The sequence below is a fragment of the Rosa chinensis genome, chromosome 2, assembly GCF_002994745.2.
Source record: "Rosa chinensis cultivar Old Blush chromosome 2, RchiOBHm-V2, whole genome shotgun sequence".
Taxonomy (NCBI): Eukaryota; Viridiplantae; Streptophyta; class Magnoliopsida; order Rosales; family Rosaceae; genus Rosa; species Rosa chinensis.
The window spans coordinates 70,830,230-70,853,211 of NC_037089.1; the positions used below are offsets into that span (position 1 = coordinate 70,830,230).

At 37.5% G+C, this 22,982-nt stretch overlaps 1 protein-coding gene across 1 annotated transcript; it reads right to left on the reverse strand.

Moving 5' to 3' along the window:
• Positions 1–18,763: 18,763 nt before the first annotated feature.
• LOC112190732 (probable pectinesterase 8) lies at positions 18,764–21,039 on the reverse strand. Its single transcript, XM_024330205.2, has 5 exons — positions 20,601–21,039; positions 20,334–20,505; positions 20,048–20,254; positions 19,244–19,500; positions 18,764–18,969 (listed from the first exon to the last, which is right to left on the reverse strand). Exons 1-5 carry the CDS (start codon positions 21,005–21,007, stop codon positions 18,810–18,812), a joined length of 1,203 nt encoding a protein of 400 aa, XP_024185973.1. The 5' UTR covers positions 21,008–21,039; the 3' UTR covers positions 18,764–18,809.
• Between the last annotated feature and the right edge of the window lie 1,943 nt (positions 21,040–22,982).

Sequence of the window (22,982 nt, forward strand, 5' to 3'; positions counted from 1 at the left end):
ATAGCGTTAAATGTTTTTAAAACATATCCCTTTACTCCCACTTTTTAGTTCTTTTTTTTTTATCTAACAGTGATGATTAGACAATTTCTTCTCTAATATAAAACATCACATGTATAAAACTTTGTAATTGTTAATGTGTTTGACTGTCCAATGATAACTTCGTAGTTCCACCATTGTGGAGAAACTACTGATACAGTTTTGGTTGAATGTTCGACTCAAAATTTTATACTTGATTAATAGAGTGTTTGGTGGATGAGAACTCAAATAATACAAAACCTGTTTATAAGCATCTATTTGAACTTTGAAGGGAACAATAATGAATTCTTATGGATTTCCCAATAACTAACACAAGTAATTAATATGGTCAATTATATATGGTAATCAAATGTTAAATAATAGTGTATTTCATGATTTTTAAGTTTAAGGATATTTTAGGTAATTTGGGTTGTGTATTTAGTAAAATGTTAGAATGAGAAATTAAATGGTAGGTGTATTGAGTAACACTAGTACAAAATTGAACCAGACGACGGCTAAAAACTGTCGTCTGATGCAGAGCTGATTGTCGTATATCTCGCTGCCGTCTGATGAAATATGATTTAGAGAATTGTCGTCTGAAGAACTCGGCATCCATGTCGACAGCATGTCTACAGGCTGTCGATAGTTTGTCAACATCATTAACTATCGTGTGAACGCCACTCAGACGACGGACAACTTAAGAACCCCTTGTGTGATTGTGATTCAGAAGTCTTTTTTTTTTTATAACTGTTGTGTGACTGTTATTCACACAACTAAAACATTGATAGCATCTGTGATCTGTATTACTCTCACACAACAGTTTTTATTATATGGCTGTTGTGAACGTTGTGTACGCATATATATCTAACTAGCATGGATGCCCGCGCGTTGCTGCGGGTTTTAGAATGAAATCTGAAAGTTTAGGGGGATAGAGCATCTAGTTAAGAACTAACATAGATCATGTTTTACTGAAATTCAGTGTTCAAAAACAGATAACAGTTGCTGTCGAAATAGCTTGCCAAAAATAAGTTGTGTACTTATAGGCTAACTTGGTTACAGCAAATGCCTGATCTGGTTGCTAAAAATAAGTGATGATGTCGATTGTTAATCATGCATGCTGAGAAGTTATTAGCCTAGTAGTGCTCTGTAGTGGAGGTTGTCCAAAAAGTTGCTTCCTCCAGCTCTATTTACATAAAAAGTGCTGCGACACTTCAGTATATTTTTTCTTTGGTGATGATTTCTATTGATGATGTTGCTGATTCAACACTGGTTTCCCTGTGTTATAAAAAAGATAGTAAAGGTCAGTAATTTTAAAAGATGTAAGTTTCTTATCTCAAATAGCAATAGTGTGAAGCAATAGATATGTCTAATACTGTAATGTGTCAAAAAGAACTTGGATACTGGAATTGTAAGTTCCTTCAAAACAGAATAAATTCAAATTTCAATCAACCTTCTATTCAATGCAAATCAATATCTACAATCACGGAAAGTACCTCACAATGATAACAAATTAGTTAGATTGGATCAACTCTAACAATGAAGCAAAACAACTACAGAGACTATAGGAGATAGTGACATTGACAAAAAAAAAAAGGAATGTGAAGGAAAAGAAGTGCACACACTACAGTCTGCATATGCATTCAACGGTCCATGTTATGACTAAAACTATATGTATGCCACATAGATCAGAAGTTACCTTAAAGAGACTAGGGGTGGGTTCGGTTCGGTACCGGACATTCAAGACCAATACCATCTACCGTACCAGACACTCTTGGTACGCAAAATAGGCTACCATTACCGGCCACAAAAGACGGTATACCAACTTCTCGGAATCGGTTGGTTGGGCCTCCAACCGAGTTTAAGATTGGGCCAGCTCTCAACTATGGCCCAACTGAAATTGTAAAGGCTCAAACCTGTCAGCAATTTCCAAACAAAGGCCCAACCATAAGCAAATGAAAAATAAGCAAAAAACCTGTCATACATAACTTCAGTTCATCAGTTCAGTTCATCTCATCAATCATTCATCACTTCATAGTTCATACAAATTATAATTCAATAATTCACAGTTCAATAATTCATCTCATCAATTCACAGTTCATCTCATCAATCATTCATCACTTCAGTCAATGAAGAAGAATTTAGGTAGTTTCTGCAATTTCAATCAATGAACAAGAAAGCTGAAAGCTCAAGATATAGGCTGCGAGGGCAGCGAGGCAGTAGTTTGTGACTGTGTAGAGCTGGTATTGGTCATTGTTCCCGCCACTCCTTGATTAAAAGCATTCTCTGCAAAATAACAAAGAGGAGGTTAAAAACAATATCATGATTCATAAAATAAATAAGCAGAAAATATGAGTAGCTTACCCCTCTCAAGTTCCTCCAAAGTGTGGTACATTTCAAGGTCATCTTCAGTGGGATCTTTGTACAAATTTGGGGGGTCAGATTTTAACCAATCCGAAGTGCAAACAAGGGCTTCCACCATTTTTGGTGTCAATGAAGCTCTAAAAGGATACACCACTCTTGATCCCAAACTAAATGCATTCTCCGAGGCCACTGTTGAGCAAGGAACAGCAAAAACATCCTTTGCTAACTTTGATAGGACTGGATAGGTTAACTCATTGGCCTTCCACCACTTATGAATTTCAAAATTCTTTGCAAGGAGGCTAACATACCTATCCGATAAATACTGATCAACCTCATTTCGTATGCATTGTGACTGCTCCGCCATCCTCTCCCTTGCTATTTGCTTGCTGACTTCATCAAGGTTCTCCATGTCATCCCCGTCCAATCCAAAATCTTCTCCCATGCACTGTTCAGCTTGGTTGCTGGCCTCATTGCCTTTGTATTCATCATACATCTTCAGCAATATTGTCTTCAAGTTCCCTTGTATTGAATGAATTGTCTCATAGCTTGCATTGACCTTTTCCATTGCTACTTTAGCCCACTGCAGCTTGTATCTTGGGTCAAGAACATTAGCTATCATGATGATCTTGTTCACCACTTCGAAGCTTCCCCAATATTTGTTGAACTTGGCCTTCATTGAAGTGGCAACCCTCTTCAAAACAGGGTCTTCTGCAATGACAGCCTTGTCAATCTCAGTCTGCAATGTTACCATTTCAACCAATAGTATATTTGCAGTGATCTTTTTCCAAGCGCTAAGCTTCACAGTAGCTTCATAAAACTTCTTCAAAAACAAACAAAACCCTTCTGCATTCCTCCAGTCATCATTAGATGGTGGTCCAACCCTGCTTTTACCATTTCTATCCGTTTCGTCGAAATAAGCTTTAAAATGGCAATCTTCTTCAGCCATTCTGCCGAACACAGCTTCATACTTGAGTGCAGCTTCAAGCATAAGGTATGTGTTGTTCCATCTTGTGACTACATCTAATGGAACATTGGCATTTGCCCTGCATTGTTCCAAAACAGCAAACTCCCTGAACATGTCAAGACGACTTGATGAACTCCTAACATACTTGGCACAGTTCCATATAGCAGCAATCCCTTCTTGTAACTCCTTCAGACCATCCCTAACTACCAAATTTATAATGTGGCATGCACATCTTAAATGTATAAACTCTCCGTCAAACATCAAAGTCTTGTAACTCCTCAACCTTCGCTTCATGTACTCCACAGCTAAGTCATTAGCACTAGCATTGTCTACTGTGATTGTAAACACTTTAATGATCTTCCACTGCCTCAAACATTGCTCTACTACCCTTCCAATCTCGTCCCCTTTGTGACTAGTAATTGTACAAAAGTTGATGATCCTTTTGTGCAATTTCCAGTCATTATCCATAAAGTGGGCAGTAAGTACCAAATAGTTTATATTCTGGATCGATGTCCAGGTGTCGGTGGTAATGGAGATCCTAGTCTCATTTGCCTTCAATTGACTCAATAAAATAGCCTTCTCAAAATTGAACTTATCTAACACACCCTTGGCAACCTGCTTTCTGTTCAATCCCGGCCATTGAGGTTATAACTCTTTGCAAAAAGCTATAAATCCCTCCTTCTCTACCTGCCTAAAAGGGAGCTCATCCTTGATAATCATATCGATACACCTATCATCACACCTCGGCCGGCTATACTTATGGTATGTGGCTCCTCCACTCACATTATCCCTATTCAATTTAGCTTGCTTGGGATCAGTTCCTACATGTAGAGGACAACTAATGCATTTCCTAGTATGTGCCCACATTGAGCTTGTCCCATTCTTTTTACTGTCACACAACACTCTCTCATTGCAATGATTGCAAGTGCACCAACAAGTATCTATTTAGTCTGAGGTTGGGTGTTTACATCTAGTAAAATGAGCCCACAGAGGGCTCTTGTTAGCAGGCTCTTTTCTTTTCTGCCCAGCAGTAGCTGATCCATGAGGTTGTGAGTTGGACAGTTCAGATTCAACACCTGAACCAGAAGCACCTAAAGGTGGGAGTGTTTGACCTACGGGTGGTTGTCCTAAAGGGGAATGATCTAAAGCTGCAGTACTCGTCATATTAGCTGCAGAACTGATCGAAGGGCTAGAGCTACTAGCTTGACTGAGGTTAGCACTTTGAGTACCCATAGCTACAAAAAAGAAGAAGAAAGAAATGAAACAAACAAACATCAAACATATATATAACAGTCCACATAGCAACAAACCATACCCTAAACAGAAAACAGAAAACAATAACACAATAAAACAGTTCACAAAAACATTAAACATGTCTTCTTAGTTCACAATTCTTACAAACAAAAATTCAGAAAGCTTATAACAATTGAAACTTCAAACCATTTTCATCATAAAACATATAACATTTTCATCATCTAAATTTGCAATAAAAAAACTAACCTAGCCTCTTTCTCCAAACCAACCAACTGTTGTGCTCCTAAACCTCTTGAATTGTTGAGATTGGAGCAACACCAGAAAATTAGTAATTACAGTAAGAAACTCTCAAGTCAAATACAAGTGAATTATACATTCATACAGTCACTTTGCATAATATGAATTATACCTTCAGTTGTGCAGTCACTTTGCTTTCTTAGTCCTCATCCTCCTGTTCCTGCAGGCACAAAAGGGAAACCATGAAACCCATAATAAATTGGTAAAGAAACTAAGAAACTAAGAAAGAGTCCCAACTCACAGGTTTAGAACTCACATATACAAGTGAAAAATCAGGATTCCACTTCAAAGAGACTGATTCCACTTGAGATTAAGTGATTAACTACAGCAAGATGCAAAAAAGTAAAACCATTACAATTTTAGAGATTACTCAGTCTAGAATCCAAAGATTAACCAAAGAGAAAACTCAAATCTACCAAAAATTGATACGAGAGAGAACGCACAGGCCGTAGGCCATGAATCGAATGAATTGATACGAGATTTCTGGGTTTGAAGATTTGAATCGAATCGAACTTCAAAGAAGAGGTCGAGAGGCGAAGAGTTCTGGGTTAGAATCGAATCGAACTTCGGCCGTAGGCCATGAATCTCTGATTAGATACGAGATTTTCTGGGTTTGAAGCTTTGAATTGAATCGAACTTCAAGCCGTCGATGCCTCGAATAGAATCGAAGAGTTCTGGGTTTGAAGCTTTGAATAGAATCGAACTTCAAGCCTTCGAGGCCTCGAATGAAATCGAAGAGTTCTGTGTTTGAATCAAATCGAGAGGCCGAAAGGGTTTGAGTTATTGAGTCTGAGAGAAAGGGCTCGATTCGAGCCTCAAGCCTTCGAATCCTCGAGGGGCTGAGGGAAAGAGTGGCTGAGCAGTCTGGGTCTCTGGTCTCTGGGTAGTAGTAGTATAACCCCTTTAGGGTTTGGAGAGTTTGAGTCTAATCAACGGTTATAATTTAATATGAAATAAAACTATTAATAATCAACGGTTTAGATCTATAGATATAAAATATATTTAAATATATAAATAATATATACAATATACTGTACGGTACGGTATACCGTATTTATCTTCAAATCAGTACCAGTACCGATGTTCCTCTCGGTTCGGCACTACCGTACCAATACTTCGGTAGCCGACATTTTCGGTTCGGTTGGTACTCGGTTGGCTGGTTTGTCTCGGGAGGATTTGCCAGCCCTAAAAGAGACATCTGAAACTGCCTTCTCCAACCTTTTTGTGGCTCAAATAGTTGTTTGGATAGATAATATTAGCAGCCAAGTCAAAAACAATGGTAATTCCATATCTTCCTTCTTTCTATGTCCCAGTTTTCCTGTAAAGCAGTGAAAGGATTAAGCATCTCAGGTGAGCTGATCTTCCTTTACAAATTACCATAAAGTGAAGTAAAGACTAATAACTGTATTATATTTCTAAGAGAAAAGAGCAAAGAGCAACATGCAAACATATAAAGCCACTGGGTGTTATTGACTTATTAAGACTAGGAAATGGTTTCTAGAGGAACCCATGATATTGCACACATTCAGTATATTTAGAACAACATTACACAATAGAATATCCTTTTTCTTTCACCTAGAGCTTCTTAATTAAACACTCACATGGAAGAAAATAGTAATAATCCTTAACATCATACCAAGATATCTTAGTTCAAAAAAATTCCTGTGTATATTTTCTTCATCGTTCAGTCATAGCACTTATCTATCATTATTCATTAAAAACATAGTATACTTGCTTACTGCGTGCCATGCAAAATGAAGACATTCTAAACCATTTGCCACTTCTGTTTGGAGTATCAACTTTTATGCACTATAGTAAATTGAAAAGACATACTAATATCAAAAAGCAATGTTTATGTGCTCTGAACTTTACATGAAACAGATATTTATGCCCTTTGAATTTGATTACTTGATCAACCAATTGCAGCACCTTTACCTTGACATAATCTTTTTTCATCAATGTTACCACCCCGTAGAGTCAATAAGCAATTGATTATCAGAATCTTCCTGATTCGCTTGGATAGACTAATTGTTGACCGTAGGAGATGGTAACATTAATGGAAAAAAAAAAGTGAAAAAAAGCAGCTGGTCGATCAATGCACTCACACATGCATGAAACAATCTGCCGAATCTAACTACTTCTCATATCTAATTCCAAAAAACACAGTCGAAATGGAAAACCACACAGAACCCACATAAAAAAAAATTAAAAAATTTTTTTTTAAAAAAAAAGCCAAATCTCCCACAAGCTGCCATACACATGTTCCACTGAATGTGTAGAGAGCCTTGTTCATATGCATATCTAAAAACATGGAAGTAGATAGTTTAGAAACAAACACAACACAACGACTTTGATGGTTGCTACTATATACAAGAAAATTATGAACAAGTCCCTTACCAAATAAGTCCAAGGCGAGGCCTAGACTACGACAGACGTGGATGACATAGTCTAGTGCAGAACTCTGTTCTGATGACCTTAAAATGGTTAATGATGTGGCCATAATGTAAACCAACCAAGTAGGTAATTAACAATGGCCATCAATAATAGATATGTCACAGTTATCATCAATGCCATATAACCCTGAGAAAGAGGTCACATGCATTCAAAATTGAGCATATAGATATGATAAGAAATGAAGCAGAAAACTAAAAGAACGAAAAGGTGATTACTACTTACAACTGAAGTTTATACTTCCTGAGCAGAGATGATCCTGAACTAATAGTACCATCACCCTTTAGCCAAATCTTGCACAAGGCAGCTACTAAATATCCTATTGCAATTCTCTGTGGGAGACAGCTAGCATTTTAGAGGTGCTATAGACACCAGAATATAAAGAACTTAGAAAAGTAACACTAATAATACAGCAATACAACATACACACCTGTAGAATGCCCATCCATCTCATCTTTGCAATATCGACCCCGAAAGTTAGTTCCTTGATGCCATGGAAAAATCCACCCTAAAGAAACAGGCCTAATGCTAGAAGCTTCAACCCCCTCAATAATGCTTTTTTAGTTGCAATGGCCCTGCATGACAATTTTTGTACACAAATATTTTCATGAATGATAGACATTAGTATTTTGAACATTGTACAAGCAGGTAGATCTGGAGCAGGCCTAACCCACGACAATTACCGAGAGAATCAATGAATTTGAGAAGTTTCTGGCACCAGAGCATCTAGGATTCCTCTAATAAAGGCTCGAACACCAAGTCCTTCCTAACCAGAGCTACTCCGCTGCTCCTGACCAAAGCAGATTCCACCTCCGCCGTCTACCAGAGCTCCGATTCTGATCTTCGGACCCTCCACTTTGAGCCCGATGACCTCCTTCTCGATGACCTCCCTCTTGGTCCTCTTACTACAACAAAGAAAACAATCGCATCATAAATCAAAATCCCCAAAATTCAAAAAAAATAAAAAGTTAGGTCGAAATTGAAAAGAAGAGAAATTAGATACCCGTCGGTGCTGGAAAGTGAAGGCTCGATCTGAGCCAAGCCAGTTTTGGCCACCTGTGACGACGTCATCTTTGAGGCCGGAGAGGCTTCTCGCAGATTAGGTTGATGTGGAAACTGGTTTGGTTGTCGGAGAGATGAATTTGGGGTATAGGTGTAGTCGTGTAGAAGATAAGAGGGAGAGAAGAGAGAGGTCTAGGTTTTGGATCCGATGGATTTGGTGTCGACGTAGAACAGAGGTCTTGGATCCGATGGATTTGAAGTATAGGCGGTGATGGTTATAGGTTTTGGTTGTCTTGGATCCGATGGATTTGAAGTATAGGCGGTGATGGTTATAGGTTTTGGTTTTGGGGAGACGCCGTAGGGAGTGTGAGGAGATTTTGGTTTTGGTTTTGGCCTTTAATTTGAATCTGTGTCGAGAGAGAGTGAGGAGGTTTGAGTTTTTTGTTATTTTTTTGGCTCTAGTGTTAGGGTTTCAAGCCCAGCCTATATCAATTTTGGACTTCAATATGGGGTTTGGCACCACTAACACGGTTGGAAACTTGGCGCTCAATTTTTTTTTAGCGTCACACAACAGTTTTTATCTTAAACGTCTTCTGAACTAGTTCCTAAGTCCTTATCAAACGACTGCTCTTAACAAAATGATGTCTGAAAAAAAAAAAATCATTCACACGACAGATAATTGCATAGCGTCGTCGGAGAGGTGTCGTCTGATTCAATTTTTGTAGTAGTGTAAGGAGTGTGTATTAAGTGATTAGGGGTGTGTATACAAAACTTCTCAAAAAAAAATGTCACAATCACACTCTGCGATTCTACTATTGTGTCTATTGGATTTTTATATTCATAACAAAAGAAGCCTATAAAATGTTGCAATATATATATGCACTTTTATTGGTACATGATTATATGCCATTTATAAATACCGAGTATGATGACTTATTTATCACATTACATAACAAAGAGCGTAAAAGAGAGAGAGGCTAATTATTGAAGGGTTGCAACCATTAAGCCCCATCAATGAAAGACGCATTAAGGAAAGGAGACGCCTGAGTACAGTGTGACTGAGCCTGTGCACGAAAGGCCTACGCTTGTTCATATTAGCTCCTGGACCCGAGCAGTTGTATTGTCCATAGAACAGAGTCCTGCCATGCATGCGCATACTAATTAGTACTTCAATTAGTTAGGTTAACCTAATTGAGATTTGATTAATTATATCCAAATGTTTACTTACCCTTCGTTTTCGATTTCTGCACGCCAACCTTCAGGAGTGATAATGTCACTCATTTTTGTGTAGGCAAAAACCACTCGTGCAGAACGCCTCCAATAATCTCGACCTAACAAGACTCTTCCAGTCCCTCCAATGGTGCAATTCACAAAGGCAAAGCCTCTGCCGTTAGCTGTAATAACCGCATCTGATGCCGTGGCTGCTACGGAAATCAACTGGCAAGTCTGTGTCAAACAGTTCATCATTTATGCACTGATTAATCTGTTAGTGTTAATTTACAAACATTACAGGCATCATAAGGTAAATATATTGGATTTACAGGCATCATAAGGACTAATATTACTATTTTGAGGACTCATATGGTAACTAAGAAAATTTATCACTTTAAGGACTCATGTTACTATTTTGAGAACTAATATTATTATTTTGATGACTCATTTTATCACTTTTAAAGCAATTGTATGCATGTCATACACTCATACGTTAACACATTGTAGAATTTTCCGTTTTCTTTTGTTATTAACCCATATCTTTATCCCTTTTTTGCATCATTTTCTTCTCTTTAGTTCCTCTCTTCTTCTTTTTTTCTTCTTTTTTGTCTCTTTCCTCATTTTCTCCTCCCTTTTTCTTTTTTCTTTTTTCCTTTTTTTTTACTTTTTTGTTTTTCCCTTTTCTTGTTACGACTTTTCTATTAATTTTTCTGATTAGTATTTTTTTAAAAATTTCTTCTCTTAAAGGCAAATCTTGTTTGTTTTTCTTTGTGTTAGCATTAAAGCCACCCTCAAGTACAAGAGGTACAAGTTATAGAATAGGGAATTAAGTAAGGATGTCGAACCCACGAGAATTGGTAAATCATTTACTAGCTGGGGAAAACCTAAGGAAAAACTAGAAGAATATGCAAATGTACAATCACAAACAAAGGCTCACAAGTGAACCAAAGTTCATGGTGAGTATGTGCAAGATGGTGTGTAGAGATTTGATTTTGATTTTGAGATTGGTTTCTATTCAAATTGAAACAATGAAAGTAAGTAATATAAACTAAGCTAAACAAAACAAGTTGTTATCAAATGGATGTGAGTTAGGGCATCGGGTTTCACCTTTTGCCTCCCTTGCAAGCTTTAAAGCAATTGAATATGAATGATGCAAAGCTAATTGTCCAACTACCCTCTTAGCATCCGGATAGGACTACTAAAGCTTAAACCCTTTTCATTTTATTAACTCTAACTGGATGAGTCTACAGCTAACTAGCTAGAGACAAATTCAATTACCGGATATGTCTCAATCATTTGCCCCTAAATGCATAAAGCTTAGAGTTTAGGTAACCAAGCAAGCAAACCAATCCTATCTCTAGGTGATTTTCGCTCACTACCCTCACATGCACACATGGTGTGCTTTCATGCTCCCTTTTTGCCTAAAGGTAATCAATCTCTAGGAAAAACTTCATGTCATGGTAAACACATAACTCAAATTGATTAGGTCTAAGTAATGCATTCAACTATTGACTTAGCATGTGAGAATGACAACATGAATTTGCATCAATTTATAAACAAAAGCATCAATACAAGCAAGTTTGGCTAGGGTTTTCAACCTAACCCCAACTAGTTCACTACTCACACATAGCTAGATACACAAGCTTCAACATTCTATTAAACATCAAATACATAAAGAGATAGAGAGTAAACGGTGACTATTAATGATGCCAGAAGAGGTGGTGGAGATGGGTCTCCAAGAACATGATGTGGTAGTAGTCACCTCCTTCTCCTTGCTCCAAGCTCTTAATATTGGTAAGAATAGTGAAATTTGGGATCTCTAAGATGAGTTGTGGTGTTGAGTGGTGGAGGAAATGGAGATTGTAGTAGTGGAAATGGAGGTTTTAGAGGTGGAGATGGTGGTTTTAGTGGTGGAAATGGTGGTGTCTTCTCTAAAGAGAAAATGGATCTTGGATAGGATGAAGATGATTGAATGGAGTCAAGAATTCTGAATAATTCATCTTTGGCCTCTCTTTGATCAGCTATGTGTGTCCTCTTTGGTCCCAAAGTGTGCAAGAGACGCTCTTACACCATTGCCCCCCAAATGGTCCCAAATTGGCAAGGTGACAAAAGGACAAGGTGTAGGGAGATATTTGAATTTCAAGTGATGGGATATTCTCACAACCATGGTCCTCCTTTGCTGGAGAAAAGGCCCTCCATGAGTGGCGGCTTGCCGGAAAAGTCGATTTGCAATTTTCTTCCAATCTCCATGTCTTCTTCCCCTAGCTTCAAATCTCCACATTTCAAGCCTCAAATAGTTATTTTATTCTCAATGCAAGGTTTCCTACAAATAAAAGGAAATTGATTAAAAAGGGTAAAATAGCATGGAAGACAAATCAATTTTCATAATTATAGGGCACAATTGCATAAGTAATTTGTGACTCAACACTTTGCTCTTGCCACATTTTGTTCTTCCTTTTTTTTCTTTGCTTACAACATTCTCCATTTGTTTTTCTTCTAAAATATAGTGCCAAAATCTATCTAATTATTATCGAAAAGAAAAGAAATTCTTATAAGCAAGCCTTAAATTAGTCCACCCCAAATCTGGATCCTGGCTATGTCATGGCATTGATATGTAGCTAATTAATGTGGTGAGATGGGTAGGCCATCCATACAATTTCTTCATCATGCACGCGTAACAGCTTCTTTAACATTCTTAGTTGTGTGATATTAGTGATAAAGAAGCCTCATGTCTTCTTTTTCTTTTTTTAGAAAAGGAAATTTTGATTCATCGTTCACTTGAAAAGATTACAACTGTGTGACAGATCATCACCACGGAGTCATCTGGAAATTTTGTCATTATCAATGACTTGCACGAGCCAAGAAAGGTTGTCCCTAACCAACTTATAAAGAAGCATCATCCAAGTGGAGAGGATTGTATGCACCGACAGTGTAAGTGCACTGACGGTTATTTTAATCTTTAAAAAAATAACAGCCACTCATCTAATCCACTCCTTTATATATTTTAATATCAAACAAATTACATCCATTCATATTGCAAGTACCCATGCACTGACAGTGCATGGAATACACTGTCTCATCCAAGTAAATTAATCTTCACAATTACGTCCAATCACTACTACAGAAAATGAATCACACAACACCTCTCATACAACGTAACATTGTTTTCCGTGGTGTAAATAATTTCTCATTATTGAGACGACGGTTGTAAAATTTCCGTCTTCTAATATGAATTCAACCAATGAGTGTTTTTCATGCTGGAATTATGTATTGCTTCAGAAGACGTTTATAAATAGAAGCGTGGTGTGAGGTTAAATTGTTATAGAGGCGGCAAGTTTCGCACCAATTGACACCATTTAAATTTCCTCAGCATGTAGTGTTTATATGACGGTTTCTTTAAAACTGTGGTGTGAATCAGTAGATTTGCAAGTCAAAACATGTTGACCGACATTCCCTCCACTCTCGCCCCCCTCCCCCCAAATTTATTTCCCTCTCACCAGTCACCAGGTAGCATGAGGAAGCAAAATTGAAAATTTTCAAGTGGGCATTCAGACAACATATATGAAAAACCATTGTCTGAGCCTTTGAGGGCTTGTCCACGAATTAAACGAGGGCTTCTTAATGCTATTCAAAACCACGCCACCTAGCGTATACTTCATTTTGGGAACGAAAGAATTGACAAAACCCAACCTTATCTCCTTGAGAAACCCCTTCTTCGACCTCGAGTCCTCGACCCTCTCTCTTCTTCGACACAACTCTCCCTCCCTCTTCTTGACAAGCCCCAACCTTATCTCCTCCACAGACCGCGACCTATCTTTTCTCTGACAAGCCCCAACAAAAGCTCTCCCTCTTCGACAAACCCTGACAAAAACCATCTCTGCCTCTAGCTAGGTTATTCGATTTGGGAAATAGGGAAGGGAAGAAAACTTAATAGGTAGCCTCTAGGAAGTCTCAGAGCACCAAAGAGAGAGAAAGAGAGCGATTTTTCGTTTCTAGGGTTTACTCTGCGCGATCAATGCAAGTTCCAAAGATGTAGAAGCTAGGGTTTCTGAGCATGAGGAGCTTGGATTAGTTCAAGTCCCTCTCCAAATCGGTCTCAGGAGGACCTCCAAAAGACATTCGCCTACTCTTCACGTCCGCCGGAGTCGACCTTGTTGGGATGCTCGGCGAATTTGAAGCTCACCGCAGGTTCTGATTGATTAGAATTTCTCAGTTTTCTAGTTGATTTCATTGGTGATTTTGAATTTCTATGATGATTTCTTGTTCGTTCTCTTCGTTTGCAGAGAAATTGGTGAAGGAGCAGGCTTCTGTGAAAACAGATCTGGAAATGGCACTACTCTCTCTCTCTCTCTCTCTCTCTCTCTTCTGTACGATGAGCCTGTGATTGTGCGAGTGTGAATTGTTAGGGTTTGGTTCAATTTCATGTCACTGTAGATGTTTGTTGTCTCTTGAAGTTCAAAGGCATATGAACGAGTAATTTACTGATAAATGTAGAACACTAAGCTGAAAAAATTGATTTAATTAGTTAGATTCGTAGTTAAATTTATGGATTAACTCTGATATACTTACTGTTGATTAGACCTGAATTATCCCATAGGCTTTGATTTGGTTTACTTAACTAAGGATAATGGCTATTGGGATGTGAATTTCTGTCTCAAAGGTAGAAGGTTTGTAGGTTTCTTAAAAAATGGTGGGGAAGATCATATTTTCTTTGCTACTTATCAGAATTAAAACTAAAAGTCTAGAACATGTGATGTGTTCTTTGCTATGAAGCATTTGCTTTCTTTGTTTTCAGTTGTAGAAATTTAGTTCATATGTGATCTTTCTAAGGGCAATATGAGCTTTCAAATGATTTAGCTAGTTGTATTGTTTAATAAAATTGTGTGATATGTATCTTGAAAGCTTCCTCTCAGTTTCCCCTGCGTCTTTTTTTATGCTACAGAGACTAATAGTGGGCCAAATTTTCAAGTGCATTTAGTGTGTTTGCTAATATCTTTTAAGATTATAGTGCTTATGGTTGGCATTGTTAAATTTTGTTAGCTCTGGCTTGGCATCCTTTTCATGAAGAATATTTTGTCAGTGGGAATTCTGATGGATCCATTTTCCATTGGCTTGTTGGGTAAATTCGATTCCTGATCCATAGTTTCTATGTGTCAATTTTCTTTAATCAGTGTTATAGAGTAGTTTGATCTATTCATTTCTTAGATCTTTACTTATCATGAATGTCATGGTCTAATTAAATAACAATTAAGCCAGCAATAAATAATTAAATATTGTGACAGCCAAGTGAGCAAACATTGACAAATAGTACTTGCTGCATGATCCTGCATCCAGTTATTTTACATATTGTATGGCTTCTGTAAAAATATATTTGGCACCTAGAATTTATTAAAATTTTTGGAATAGCACCTAAGTTATTTGTGTTCCAAGTTTCTTAAGGTGGGGACTCAGGCAGCCGACCTATAGTTTGCCAAATTTATTGTTCATTTCAGGAGAAATTTGGATTTATTAGTAGTTTGGTTCTGGTTCTTAAGCTTTTTGCGATGGTTATGGATGGAAGTTGACTATGAGTGTAGTAGGGTATTACTAATGCAAGGTGTGCGGGTTCTGAAGTAGGGTGTCATTTGGAAGCAATACGTTAATAAATTATGATATCTCTAGTGAAAAGCTGAATTACATTCTCCATGGTCTATTTGATGACTGGAGAAAAATGACTGAGGCCTCGTACACAACTTATGGTTCCCTTTTGTTCGAGTTATTTTATTCTGCTAGATTGGAAGGCAACAATATTCCAATCTGATGCACAGGCATGAGACTCCCCAGGTTGAAATTGCTAATGCACACGATAGCAGTGTGTGGGATCTCCAATGGCACCCTATTGGCTATATTCTTTGCAGGTATGCATATCTAGTCATTTTTTTTATGATCGTGCTCAGCTTAGTGTGTTCGTTCTTTTATCCAAAATAAAAGTCTATAAATGGGGAAATGCTCTCTCTATATTATTATGAATTTCATTTTCTACTCTATATATATAATTATATATTCTCAGTCTACATCATGTTATACTCCATATATATAACTAAATGGTGAAATGTTGTCAAAATGGAAGTCTATAAAATCTAAGCAAAATTACCATCCAGGTCAATTTTTATAGCAACTTAGTTTTGCAAAGTTCTGTTGATAACTTATGTGAAGTAGGGTTAAGAGGATCGAGTCGGTGCCTAGCACAGATGACGAAGAACCCCATCGCAGCAGTCCAGCTCCAAAGCTGATTCTCTCCCGAAAGGTAAACGTCCCCAATGTAATTTCAATTGAAATTTCTGGGTTTGATTCAGAGTCTCTTGTTATTTTTTTTTTATGTTCTCATGGGAGAGAGTTGGATTGTATGTTAAAGTGTGCACAAGAAGATGGGTTTGGCTCCAGTTTGATGCAAGTTCCCAAAGATTCTTGATCTGGGTATGTTTAAATTTAGATACTTGAAGTCAGTTTTGGTTTTACTGGTTTGTTTTTAGCTTCATTTGCCTATCTTTCATTTGTTCAAGAAAGGAAGTTTAAGGTGGTCATACTGAAAATGATCACAATCTGGTGTAAACGTGGTTTTCCCTTCTTGTAAAAGTAGTTTTGTTTTGCTATTTATTTGAGTATCTCTGTTCTTTCAAGTCTATTTGGAATTCTATAATTCTCTACACTTCATAAGAGGAGTACAAAAGTCAAGTTGATTCAAGGTTTTATTTATGTGTGTGGGAAGAATGGCGTTGACGAGGTACCAGATAAGGAATGAGTACGGCTTGGCCGATCCGGAGCTCTACAAAGCCGTACTCATAGATATGATCCGGAGGCCTTACTGGATGGCGTTGTCATCGGCGTCTTGGAAGGAGCGCTACTGGAATCCCCTTTTATAGCAAGAACATATGTCCAGGTCGGTAATGTAACTTTCCATTAGCCTTGAAAGTAAACGAATTGTCACTCTAGTATATTTTCTTAGTCAGCTTGAAGCATGGGAGAACTTTTAGTCTTGATTTGTTCTCTTTACTCATCAGTTACTTTATCACACGTCATTTATTTGGACCAAGAGGTTACATTGATAAAGTCTGCAAGACAAGCAATGTTCAGCTCCTTTTTTTTTTTTCCTTTTCTTTCTTTGGTCAACTCTGCTCCTTCCTCACTACAAGTAACATAGATAGCTGTGTGTGATTTCATAGCTTCTCTAATCAAGGCATTATAACTTATATTTTTGTTTTTTCAAATTGCCTCTGGTTTCACACTTAGGGAGTTTTGGCTATTTGAACAAATCAAGTGTTGCACTGTGTTGCTCGTACTTTTTCTGTTTGCAGTGTTTGAATGAAGAATTAGAGTAAAATGGCCTTTACTTCTATTCTAGTGATATCTGTTTGGAATTACTTGTCGAGAATTGGTGTAATTGGCTTAAATATATCAATTTTAGTCGTGTGCTTTGTGTGCATTGTGATAGGGTATTGTGAAGGAGGGGAGACATTTAAGTTCTGCTTCTTGGTTGCTTCTGTAAGTCATCGATGCACTGAAAAATGTTGGTAAAGCTAATAGTTTTTTTAATTGTATACAAAACATGCATATATACAGACTAAAACTTTATTCTTTGGATAGCTGCTAAGCTTATTTTCTTGTCTGGTTGGCAGTGGTGGATTCTGAGAATGTTGTAGCTGCCGTAAATGTAAGTACTTGGAGCACCAAATGAGAGTATTTGGCTGCTGTATAATTAGCACAACAACTTCCTGTATTTGGAGCACTACAACATCCTAGAACTCTTTCAATGAGGAAGTCCCATTACTGTTCTTTAGGCCATGGAGAGTGCCAATGTTATGAAGTGAAGCCTAATTTTGAAGACAAAAGCTAAGAAGAGCAGGAGATCAGTGAATTAGAACTTGACTTGGATTTTTTTTTATGTTCTCCTATTTTGTAGATACAATTAGCATTATTAGACCCATTTAGATTGCTATGGAATTATAACAACTATCTATTATGATTAATTTTCTGTTCTTTTGGTCATTTTTCATTCCAGAATCTAAATCTTGCCATTACAACAACAATATATAGAAAAATATATCGTCTGATGAGGATTATAGGGTGGAATCAAACAAAATTTCTACAATTCACATGACAGTTCTTACTGATATCATTGTTGGATGCACACACAGACACCAAGTATGAGCAAAAACCATTGTCTCAAATGTCACAACACGACGGTTAGAGTTATATCTGTCGTGTGAAGGCACACATACACTGAACTTTTAGGTCACCACACCACATTTTATGCTGGAAAAAATGTCGTGTGTATACAAATTACACAACGTCTTAAAAATAAAAACTGACTTCTTAACAACAAAGAGACAAGGTTGGAATCCTAAAAACTGTGGTATGAATAGAAGTCACACCACGCTGGAATCCTAAAAACCGTGGTATGAGTAGAAGTCACACCACACTGGAATCCTAAAAACCGTGGTATGAGTAGAAGTCACACCACGGCATATTTCTGTCGACAGCATGTCGGCAGATCTGCCGGTCCATCAGACGACGGAGTTAGCTGCAAACCGTCGACCCAATGAACGGTATACGACGGTTTTCAACCATCGTGTGACAGCGTTTCATCAGACGACGCCTCGATAGACCACGGAAATGCAAAACGCGAGACGACAGTTTTAAACCGTCGTGTGAAGCCTTTTGTGTAGTAGTGAATCCCCTTAATAAATAAATAAAACCAAGCATGTAATTGGGAGCAACTTAAACATCTATGCATCTTTTTTTTATTGGAAATTATTCTTTTTTCCAATATTTATAATTAATATTGGAAACTGAACCCTTATAAAATGATCTCAACCTTTAATATTTATAATTAATATTTTTATTAATAATCTAAGAATGTATTTAATATAATCTAACCATCTATTTATGTCGGTGCAAGTGCACGTCGGTGCACTGAATCCTCCCAAAAGGTGAGAGGTAAATGCACTTGCATCAACATAAATAAATGGTTAGATTGCATTATATACACTTTTTGTTTATTAAAAATAAAGTTGATAATAAATATCAAGGGTTGAGATTATTTTATAAGGATTTGGTCACTTGTACCGTTGGTGCATAAAATAATTTTCATTCTTAATTGTTGCAAATGTACTTGTAATCAAATTGGTACACGGTATATATGCAGTTAATTTACATAGTTCTCAAGTATGAATGAGAAGGAACTAATTAGTTATATATTAATAAGATCAAGATGCTAGTTAGCATTAATGGGTTGTAACCAATCATTTCCATCAATGAAGGACACATTCAAGAAGGGAGAAGCTTGAGTGTCATTGAGTCTCTGTACATAAGATGCCCGCATGGTCAAATTAGCCCCTGCACCTGAGCAGTTGTATTCTCCATAAAATATAGTCCTGCATTACATACATAATAAGCATGGTCGTTGAATATATTGGAATAATAAAATTAAATACAGTTTGCAGTTGTACGTTCCGTAGCAGTGTTGATTTTCTCTTCAATAGTACTTTTGTTATATTTCTGAAAACACTTTTAACCATATCTGTTCTGTCGAATGCGAGCAAAAGCACTTTTGGCAAGCAGTGGAAAATGAGCAGTAGTTATTAAAAACCTATTAGATAAGTTGAAAATGAATGATTATTGTGTTCCAAGCGCTAATTGTTTACGTACTGGTCTCTTGTCGGGTCATTGAAATCACTCCAGCCTTCTGGAGCTATGATGTCTGTCATTGTTGTGTTGATAAACACCACACGTGAGAAAGGCCTCCATGCTCGACCTAACAAAACCCTTCCAGACCCTCCAACAAAGCAGTTCACAAATGCATATCCAGTGTTCTCATTTGAAACCCTGCCATGCGCTGTAAGGGCTCCGCTAATGCTCTTTGATCCTGGGGCTACTGGGTTTGCCATCGAAACCAACTGGCAATTCTGTGAGAGATCAAACAGTTCACACACTCACTGCTTATTTGTTAGTGTCAGTTTATTAGTAAACATTTTAGGTATATGCATCCTAATGAACAATAGCCTACTAATTTACAATCTGTAACCTAGCTACTTGGATCACAGTTTTGTACCACATACGTACTATTATGAAGAAATTATGTTTCGTCCAGTGTATTCAATATCATCTAACTAGCAGACTGAAATTTGACTCAAATCCCGCCCAATATTTTATTTTCCATGCTTTACGTTTGTGCATAAAATTAAGGGCCTACATCCATATTTGTTAACGTGATCGATCTTATTTGCCAAATTATGTGGCGGTACGTTTTTCAATTATTCAAATCCAAACTTAATAGCCTTTTAACAAGACAGGAGTTCAATCAGTTCATTGAGTAATGTGATTCAAAATGTACGTATGCAAATGTGATCCCTCTGGCTTTACTCATGTGCAGTGGAAGTTAGTACACACCTCTCTTTCATGTCATGACACTTGCATGAGAGGAAGAAAACAATAGAAAACAGCCGAGATTACCTCATAGAATGACCTTGCATTGCCAAAGATGAAATCAATGGACCCCTGAATATAGCATTCCTTAAAGTAATGGCGGCCCTTATCATCATGGAGGGTGTCTTGAGCTCCAAAGAATCCACAACCCCAAAATGCAGATTGGTCCCCCGATACCCTAATTGCTACAGCTTGCGCTCCAAAATCACCAGGTTTTGGAATTGGAGCCACATTCTAGCGTTAAGTATAGTTTAACATTAGTATACATGTTAGTATCTTCGTTTGTGCAACTAATTTCAGGTTTATTGCTCACCATGAAGCTTATGTTCTTAGCAATGAAGTTGGCACCAAAAACTTGAACAGAGCCACTGTAGAATGTGCCATGTGATGAATTCGCCGTGTCATTCCATGATATTGCAGTCGATAAATACCCTTGTCCTTGGAATGTTATGTTTGGTTTGGTGATTGGAACAATGACTTTTTCACTATTTAATCACAGCATGTATAGATAAGAATAAGATTGACATATCAAAGAGAGCTGGAAATTAAGGAAGACAATCTACTTATAGTTAATACTTACTAGTATATGCCAGTATTGATCCATAATACTGTTCTTTTCTGGCTAAGAGCTGGAACTGCATCAACAGCTGCTTGAACTAAAGTAAAATTGCAGCACCCATTTCGATCCACGCAAAAATAGGAGGTTGTGTTGGTATCTGGAGGAGGTATTCCAGGAGGGAAGTCATCACAAATTGACGCTTTTTTGGCCTTATTATCTTTCTTTTTGTGATGCCTAGCATTAAAGTTGATGGAGTATGGGAAGAGAAGAGACAAAATAGGTGATATTGAAGAGGTGGTGAGACCAAGATCTTCAAAGTATTTGAGGTATTTTGAGTTTGGATTAAAACCTATGAGATGTTTACATGCCCATAAAACTGCAAAAATAGCAACAAGAAAGGTTAGGGATATGCTTTTGAGACTCGTCATTTTCTGATTAAAGGGAGAAGAAAAAGAGGTTGAGCGGAACCTTAGATATTTGGAACCATACATTGAAATTGGTTAAATAGACATGCACTTGAAGTGAAAGAATTGATGGAATGTCTTGCAAATCACCCTGTCCCTAGATATCTTGAGACAGTATGTATCCTACCAAACAATTTTTTTTTTCTTTCCATACAATACCAATTCATAGGTAAAGTTCAGACTGTACACACACATGCACTATATTAGTAAAAGTACATCCCGGTTTTATGCAAAATTCTCAACTCCTCAACTCTCTGTTAGTTGAGAATTCTCTTCCAGCTTGAACTCTCTTCAGAATTGCTTGTGATGGTTCTCTCTACTCTAAATTCTGGCATATCGATCAACGCTTCGCTATTTTTCAAATATGAAAACTGAAGGACCAACATTTCTTTCATGCTTAAAATTAATTTCTTACTTCTTTTTGGATATATTGTTTCTCTAGCTCCAGGCTCAACTACAAATTCCTTTTGTGGGTTGGTTATAAGCAAGGCAAACTCAAATAATATATACGGAAGCTTCCGTTTTAAGTAAACATATATAGAAATGGACTTCTCTTATGGTTTTTAGAGCTATACAATGAGGACATTGCAATTTTCTTCCGACTAAATTAAGTTCGTGATTATGGAAAAAAAATCACAAAGGATTGATAGTTGAACGAATATATGATAGAAGCCAAGTTAGGTGTGACTATATATCTCGTTAATTAACTAGAATCCCAAACAGATCAAATTATGTGACACTGGCTCCTTAATTAACACGCGGATTAATTAGAAAATAAAAAACCTTCGAACTAGGAAGTGACATGCATTGTACAATTTGTAGTTTTGTACTCCCTTGTATGTGTGATTTAGGGAACTGGGAATGGAATATTAAATGATGAAGTAAAAAGCATTGGGCAAATACGCAATCAGTGAACAATTATACAAGAGTTCACCGCTTGAGCTCCCCAATTATTAAGTGAATTAATTAGATACATTTAGAAAGATGTGATGTGCTTTAGTTCTTATAATTAATGGTCTCGATAAGTATGTAAAACGTCTTTCAAACTTTCTCTCTGATCTTATTTATTGTATAATTTACACTTACCAACCATAACATGAGTTCATTATATTTATTTCACATACAGATGGAATGATCACAGAGCGTACGCACTCTTGTTCTATTGCTCCTCTCTGCAAGAAGAACAAATATTTTTGCTGCATGCCGTTGCATAACCAACACAACCCAATGAGCCCAAATCACTACATGTTGTACCATTCGGATGAAGATTTGGCCGGAAGTGTGGGATATGACCTTGTTGGCTACACTCCTTTTTTTCCAGACAGCACCCCCAGCCCTGTGGCTACCAAAGTTGAAGAAACCATCGACTTGTTCCCTCAAGAATCCATTTCTGAATTTCTCAACTTCTGCGTTGTTGCTGCTGCCAATGGCGAGAGGCGTATGATTGATCAATACCATGCCAATGTCAACTGCGCTTCCTTCTCCAGCTTCTTAGGCAGCATTGGGTGTGTAGGAATCAAGTTAACATGTCCGCTCTCACTCTTGCTGGGCATTGTATAATGGCTGCCACAGGGCCTTACCCTACTAACCTTACTATCATGGCTTTCAGAAGCAAGATCCGAGAGGATAATATATGGGATGCAAATTTGAGGTATGCTAATCTGTCTCACGAGAAAAGAAGGATTCTTGAGCAGAAGAGGGATCGTCATGGAAAATGTGAGGCAGTTGCTGCTGGAACGCGTATCATTTCTGCTTTGGCTAGGAGAAAGAGGCAGCAGGAGACTCAGATCGGGCGTAGGAATCATCTGAGCCGCTGTGGGAGTGGTCGTTTTGCTAACAATTTTTCTCCAGTGTCAACAAAGCTGAAGCAGAAATGGGGACACAAAAATTATCTGCAGTGTGACAAAAATGGTAAGAGTGAAGAAAGACAGATAGGTTG

Excerpts from the sequence above, each read along its gene's own strand:
- LOC112190732 (XM_024330205.2), bottom strand. The coding sequence starts at position 21,007 with ATGACGAGTCTCAAAAGCATATCCCTAACCTTTCTTGTTGCTATTTTT. Across the intron at positions 20,255-20,333 it reads CTAAGAACATAAGCTTCATG|AATGTGGCTCCAATTCCAAA; the intron begins GTGAGCAATAAA and ends ACTTAACGCTAG. Across the intron at positions 18,970-19,243 it reads AATGACCCGACAAGAGACCA|GACTATATTTTATGGAGAAT; the intron begins GTACGTAAACAA and ends TATGTAATGCAG.